Raw genomic sequence first — 7,591 nt, 5'->3', positions numbered from 1 at the left:
ATGAGCAACAACAGCTTCCTTAGACCTTCTACATTCCTTCTGACAGGAATCCCAGGAATGGAAGGTGGGAACATGTGGATTGCTATCCCTTTCTGCTCCATGTACATTATTTCCATCCTAGGAAATAGCATGGTCCTCTTTGTCATCAAGGCTGACCACAACCTCCACAAGCCCATGTACCTCTTCCTGTCCATGTTGGCTGTCACAGAGCTTGGTGTATCTCTGTCTACACTCCCCACGGTGGTGAGTGTGCTGCTCTTTGACTCACGGGAGATCAGATTTGACGTCTGCCTCACTCAGATGTTCTTTATTCACTGCTTTTCCATCATGGACTCAGGGGTCCTGTGGGCCATGGCCTTCGACCGCTTCATGGCCATCTACAACCCCCTGCAATATGCGTCTGTCCTGACCAACCCACGGATAGGCCTCATCGGGCTGGGGCTCACAGTGAGGAGTGTTAGCCTCTTGATCCCCTTGCCAATACTTCTGATGAGGCTGCCATTCTGCAGATCCCACGTGCTCGCTCACTCCTTCTGTCTGCACCCCAACTTAATCCAGCTGCCGTGTGCAGATATCAAGGTGAACAGCATGTACGGCTTATTTGTCCTGCTGGCTACATTTGGGCTAGACTCACTGTCTATTGTCCTGTCTTATGTCATGATCATTAAGACTGTGCTGAGTATTGCATCCAAGGAAGAGCGCCTCAAGGCCCTGAACACTTGCGTCTCTCATGTCTGTGCTGTCCTGATTTATTATGTCCCGATGATTGGCTTATCCATGGTGTACAGGTTTGGGAAACATGCGTCTCCTCTGATTCACGCCTTCATGGCCAACACCTACCTTCTTGTACCCCCTGTGTTAAATCCAATTATTTACAGTGTAAAAACTAAACAGATCCGCAGAGGTATATGCAAACTACTAACTCCAAAATTGCACTGATATCATACAGAGAATATCCAGGAGATTTTGCACATRGTGAAACAGCTGATGAATAATAGTTTAGAGACTGTCTACTCCACCCTGTCATACGTTTGCCTGTTGAGGATCCCGAACTTTTAAACCCTTTACATGCTGCAGGTAAGGTATATTTAAGAGAGACATGGAGCTACTGGAGAGACTCCAGCGTAGGGCTATGAAGATCATCAAAGGGCTGGAGCACCTGCCCTACGAGGAACAGCTGCGAGAGCTGGGCCTCTTCAGCCTGGGGAAGAGAAGCCTGAGGGGGGATCTGATCAATGTGTACAAGCACCTGAAGGGAGGGTGTCAAGGGGACGGGGACAAACTCTTTTCAGTTGTCCCATRTGACAGGACAAGAGGCAATGGGCAGAAAYTGAAGCACAGGAAGTTCYGCCTGACCGTGAGGGGGAATTTCTTCCCTGTGAGAGTGACGGAGCACTGGACCAGGTTGTCCAGAGAGGTTGTGGAGTCTCCTTCTCTGGAGATCTTCAAGRCCCACCTGGATRCAACCCTGTCTACCATGCTCTAGGTGACCCTGGCTGAGCGGGGAGGTTGGCCTAGATGATCTCCAGAGGTCCTTTCCAACCTTACCGATTCTATGATTCTATATCCTGTCGAGTCTCCCACCATTCTTTTTGTTGAACAAAGGAGCAGTATCTACAGCCTTCTATATATTTATTCCATTCCTGGTCAATAATGTGGGAGATATAATTACTTGAAGTTCCCAAAATAAAACTCCCCCTTTTAGACAAATAGGACATAGCATTGGAGATCCCTGCATAAGGTGGTCTTGTCTGTGCAATGACACTGAGTCAGAGTGCCCAGAGTTCCTGACCTCCTGAACGAGGATGTTGATCTTTCCACCTATGATTGCCTGGGCACACTTCTGCTCTTATGCTGAAGCACATGCAAAGAAAAATCTGATGCTCCCTAGATATGCTCAGCCATCTCTGCACGCGTTAGAGCATTGACGTACGTATGTGCAATAGCTGTTTGTCCAAGATTTTACATATGCAGCCAGACTTGCTAAGACTCATACAGGGCTGTCAGGTATTTAGGAACCCAGCCAAAGTCCTCTCATTCCAGCCAGGTAACATTTTCAGCAAGCACAGGGCTCCTAGGCACCGCATCAAGCCAAATCTGGAGTGTGTAACCGACTTATAGCTGCTGAGAAGATTGATCAGCACTGCCTTAAGAAACCACCTAATACAGATCCCACTGCATCCCATGAAAACAGAGCCTATGTAATGTCACTGCAGCAACGCTGGGCTCGGGATACCTTCTGGCTGTAGTGGAAACAATTATATGCAACAAGCAGACAGGTCGGATCATCAGCTGGTGTGAATGGCTCAGCCACTGCACAGCTGCAGCTCCACTGTCTTGTCTATGTCAAAGCAATGGGAGAACAAGCTCCCAGCTAAAACACCTGAAAGGAGGTGTCTGCATATGCAGCGGGTATTTAAGATCCTGTTACACAGGAGATCTAATCAGTACAGATCCTAGAGAGTGACTAAGACCACCCTAAAGCAGATAGCCGGCTTTCACCCCAGAATATCCTGCCTGCTCACCATAGCTCCCTCTGCTTTGATTTCCACCCTTTGAAGAGGATTGCTCTGGCATAAGGTTAGAAAGCAGAGAGGTGAAGCAGTGCTACGTATCTAAAASAAAACAAAAATATTGGTGGCAATGGTGGTTGCTGAGGACAGGGCTGTACATCAAAGGCTTGATCCTTCCTCACAGGGGCTGTGAGGATTGAGCATCCGTCACCCCAGCAGCAGGGCTGAGAAGGGCCAAAAGACTCCCGCCTTCCTTTTCCGCTGCATAAATCTATCATTGCTGAAAACAACCAAGAAACACTGGTATTTACTGATGCCTAAATGGGCAYATGATTACCCAAGGGAAATCACAGAAAAACAACAAAACATACTTCATGTATTCCAAATCAGACTGAGAACTGAAAGGTTGTCAGTGCTTTACAGGTTGCCTGCTGAGCTTTTGCTGATGCGACCCAAACAAGACAAAGCTTCCTTTGGAGGTGGACAGGACAGGGCACTGGGTCAGATAAAGCTTTCACAGGGCTTCCTTGTCTCTCTTGGCAGCCAGAAGTATCAACAACCACCTACAAGTTCTGTTAGTTCTGCTGTTATTCACTGCAACAGTTCCTATTTTGTAGCCTCTTTATTGCTAAAGCAAAAAAAAAAAAGTGGATTATATATACCTACTACAATACAGCTAGATTTTCTTCAGTCAGCAGTGCCCAATCTCCGTGCTTTGAGATGCATCTCTGTGGTATTTGTAACCCAAATAATATATCTGGTTACAATAATTTACCAGATGGAAATGATTTGAACCTGATGGTGTTCCTGTGAGTTTGGACTGTGGTACACTCAAAAGCTTGTTATAGGTAGGAAAAAGCATACCTTGTAAGTGGAGCCAAGGCCTGATTGGTTTTGCTGTTAAAGTTTTAACCTTATAAAAATACAGAAGACTTATTATTAGTCTATTGTCTAACCTAGTGTMATCTGAAAGCTTTGAGAAATTACTGTGCCCTCCATCATCCAAGTTACTGATGAAAAAGCTGAATAAAACGAGTCTTAGGAGACATCCCTTGAGGTCTTGTCTGCTGACTCTCCTCTGAAGTGAAAATGACCTACCCTTTACTTTAACCTACTTCCCACCTATAGAAGGTTTCCTCCAACCCCTTTACAAATTAACTTCTTTAATAGTTTTTAGTTAAAAAMCCTTGGACATCCTGATGTATTATCTGCACTGGATCTAGCTGCTTGTAGATACCCTCACCTGAGGGTCTGACATACTGCAGAGGCAGGATTTCCTTTTGCAGTAGCCTGACTGACTCTTTGCAAGACCATACTTCTCTGTATGTTTCGTGACCTTATTCTTTATCATAGTCTCTACTGTCTTACAAGGAGAGAAGTCAGGCCCACTGGCCGGTAGATCTCRGGAGCCCCTCTAGAGTCCCTTTTGCCGATGGTGGCCCCTGGTCCTCCAGCATAGTAACTGTTTGTAATGGAGTTTCATACCCTCGCATCGTGTCCAGGAGTTCTACARTTTCACATCTGACTTCCTTCTGGACTGTCAGGTGAATGACTCATGATCCTGGGACTTACTCATTTAACTGACATCTATTTGGTGTAATCCTTCCTCCCTATTTACTTCAGATTGATCAAGATCCTCTAATCCATCTGCTATGAGCACTGTGTCAGGTAACAGTCTACCCAACAAGCACCTCCACTGGTAAAATCTGATGCAAAGACTTCAGTGAGCCTCTCTGCCTAGCTGGATTATTGCTTTTGATAAATAAAACAAACATTTAACTGTTAGTATGAGCACCTTTAGCAAGGTTCTCTTTCCATTAATTTTTAGCTTTCTTAACCTCTTGTTTGTTTGACCTGTCATATTTTCTGTGCTCTGCATTTTGACAAGCTTGTCAATTCTTAACGACTCCAGGCCTGCTTACCATGGCCAGGCCAGGCCAGCCTTTGACTTAGGAGCCTGACGATGCCTTTGCGAATATGCTTGGTTTGCATACTGTAGATGATGGGGTTCAATACAGGTGGGATGAAAAGGTAGATGTTGGCCATGAGAACATGGCTAATGGGTGCAGCATTCTTCCCATACCGGTGTATAATGGACAGGCCAACCATGGGGACATAGAAAATCAAGACAGCAGAGAAGTGGGATATGCAAGTGTTCAGGGCTTTGGCCTGTTTCTCTCTGGAAGTGATGCCCAGCACAGTCTTGAAGATCATGATGTAGGACACASTGATAAGCACTGGGTCTAGGATGACTATCAGCAGCACTAGAATTAAGCCGTACAGGCTATTCAGCATGGTGTCTGTGCATGACAGACGTATCATATCCTGATGCAGGCAATAGGAGTGAGAAAGCACATGGGACCTGCAGAAYGACATCCGTGTAAGAAGGCAGATTAATGGGAACAGTGTCAGAGTGCATCGGCAGACAATCCCCAGTCCAACCTTTGCAATCTTTGTAGGAGTAAGGATGGAGGAATACCTCAGTGGGTAGCAGATGGCCATATAGTGATCAAAGGCCATGGCCATAAGCACTGAGGACTCCATGAAGGAGAAGGCATGGATGCAGAACATCTGAGTGAGGCAGACTGGGAAGCTGATCTCCATAGCACCAAACCAGAACACATATGGCACTGTGGGCAGGGTGGACAGGGTCAGACCCAAGTCTGTGGTGGCCAGCATAGAAAGGAAATAGTACATGGGCTCGTGGAGCCCTCGGTATGTTCTTACCACCAGCAGAACAGTGCAGTTTCCCAGCATTGCAAYGAGATACATCAGACAGAAAGGGATGAAAAAACAGCGGTGGAGATCAGCCAGCCCGGGAATGCCTACCAGCAGGAAGGCCAGGGCATCACTGCTGTTCCCTGGGGACATGCTCRCTCCTTTTCATTAATACTCCAAGGTAACACAGGATAAGATTTCACAAGGAAATGAAAGCAAACTACTGACAGAATGCAATCCAGGGACTCAAAGTGAAGATCTTGGTTTTTTTCTCCTCCCTGAAGATTTACTGGACCAGAAGCTAGAACTTTGGAACTCTGGATTCACGTCTTGTCCCTGTTTCATTTCCTCTTGGTTCCTCCCCTGTAAAGCAGATAGTAGCATTATTTATTGCACCAGGGCTGCATCCCTCCCAAGACATTGCTGCAGTCTCTTCTTTCAGTCACTGTAAGCAAGATCACTGCCCTACCCTGCCACTCAGGCCTTGGACTCTATGTCCATCTGAGCCTTTCTAACTCAGGCACATCAAGCTCACAAATTGTCTACAACCCTCCTCCCTCCAGTCCCCACGTAAAACTGTTCTCCAGTCCCCCTCACACCTCTGCTCTCRGGCCCTGATGCATGCAGCCTCCCCTCCCTCCATCCACCTCCATGCAGGACACTGCTGGTGGGACCATTGCTACGCTTACCATCTGAACCACCCTCACCTCCTCCAGGCAGCAGATGACAGCTTCCTGTTTCCTTTCCCAAACTRGATGTCCAGCATGTCTACCCTTGGTCACAGCTCCATTGGCTCACTTGTTGGCTTTTCAGATGCCTTCTTTGGAGCTCCCTTCAAACCACCTCCGCTTCCTTCTACCTGGCTGCTGAGTTTTGTTCATGGTTCGATTGCTGCCAGATGCAGTCCTGCTTGTCCTGCACCTGCTATTCCTCAACATATCCTTATGCCAGAGATGAAGGGCAAGAGGTTGAAATTTTTTCCTCTGTCCTGTGTTTGTGCTCAAAAACAAGGGCTCCCAGGAATTATCAAAATAGAAGCAATTACTGAAATTTATTGTCACCCACTGTGATCACAAAGGGGACATGCGCAGTCTGGCAGGTTTAACTTTCATAGAACATCAGCAAATTTAGAAAGATATCATTTTCCTTTACTTCAGAGATTATTTATTATTGTAATTGTTGTTTCCATTATTACAGTTTTTATCGATAGCTTATCAAGCTAGTAGAAGCGACAGGTGTTTCAGTAGACATGCATCTTARCTGTCTATGTAGCAACTGTAGTTCTTAGCAGTGATGTTATTACAACTAATAGCTATAGGTAAAATTAAGCAAAAGCAGCTCTCATTTCTTCTACAGAATCATTCACAAAAGGCTTTCAAGCCATAGCCTGCGGATGCCTCCAGGAAAAAGAGGGGTATGTGAAATACAACTAATGAAAGCAAAGCTATTATCAAAAGGATTACATTTTTTTTATACAAGATCTCCATCTTTGGGGGGTTGCARATTAAAAAAACTTGTAAAATGCACCTATAGACTGAAGTGCTCAGAAGGCATTTGCTGGGCCTGTCTGTTGTTCTCTTCAGGGGCTATAGTCACTGATACGGMACAAGTCAAACTTTTCCAGCCCTTCGCACCGCAGAATTTCATGCTCCATCTGCCTATGCAAACAGAGGACATGGCATTGCTTAAAATGGGTGCACATGGCCAAACTCATTAACGTGTCATCAAAAATGGAATTTGTGTATTTCCTACTGCCTCCCATCTCAGACAAAGCTCCAGACATCTGTGCCGCTGGTTCTTACTTAGCCAGCTAAATAATTCGCTTGATAAGCTAAATTAGCAGACAGCTTTCCAGAGTGCTCGGGTTACTGAATAGATCCAGGTATCTGAATTTGGGCATACCATCTTGAACTCATGTCTCATCTTCATCATCTCTAAATGTGCTTTGGGCACCTCGCAAAAATACAAGTTTATGTTGCTCGCTTCGTGCATCATCGGCTGTTCTGGCGTGAGTGAATATCCGTTAARCTGGGAAAAGACTAGCATTGCTTTTCCAGCTACCACCGTGGCAGAGACTGAGACTCGGGGTGGGGAGGACTGGCCCTGCCCACGTCTGTTCGCAGTAGCCCACGCTGCTGTGGGGCGATACCACACGCGTGCGCGAACTGCCCCGAGGCTGCGCGTTTTTCCGGCCCCAAACGCCCCCGTTCGTTCGGCTCGGCTGCTCTGCAGCGGAGCCCGGGGAAGGAGCGCTCCTCTTCTGCTCCCCTCGTCCTCTCAGCTTTTCTCTTCCGTCYGCGGTGCGACACGCGAGCGACGTGCCCACGCGCGGCGGCAAGGCGCGTCCGCACGGCGCGGCC

At 46.8% G+C, this 7,591-nt stretch overlaps 2 protein-coding genes across 2 annotated transcripts; one reads left to right on the top strand and one right to left on the bottom strand.

Annotated features, from left to right (window-relative positions):
- On the top strand, positions 1–939 carry LOC146591345 (olfactory receptor 51G2-like). Its single transcript, XM_085313075.1, has one exon. It carries the CDS (start codon positions 1–3, stop codon positions 937–939), a length of 939 nt encoding a protein of 312 aa, XP_085169201.1.
- A 3,473-nt stretch (positions 940–4,412) lies between these two features.
- On the bottom strand, positions 4,413–5,384 carry LOC146591344 (olfactory receptor 51G2-like). Its single transcript, XM_085313064.1, has one exon. It carries the CDS (start codon positions 5,382–5,384, stop codon positions 4,413–4,415), a length of 972 nt encoding a protein of 323 aa, XP_085169190.1.
- Between the last annotated feature and the right edge of the window lie 2,207 nt (positions 5,385–7,591).

This window comes from Rhea americana, unplaced genomic scaffold (assembly GCF_003343005.1).
Source record: "Rhea americana isolate MKP2758 unplaced genomic scaffold, rheAme1 scaffold_376, whole genome shotgun sequence".
Lineage (NCBI taxonomy): Eukaryota > Metazoa > Chordata > Aves > Rheiformes > Rheidae > Rhea > Rhea americana.
Note: the sequence above shows the minus strand (reverse complement) of the source record. Positions and strands in the feature narration are given on the sequence as shown.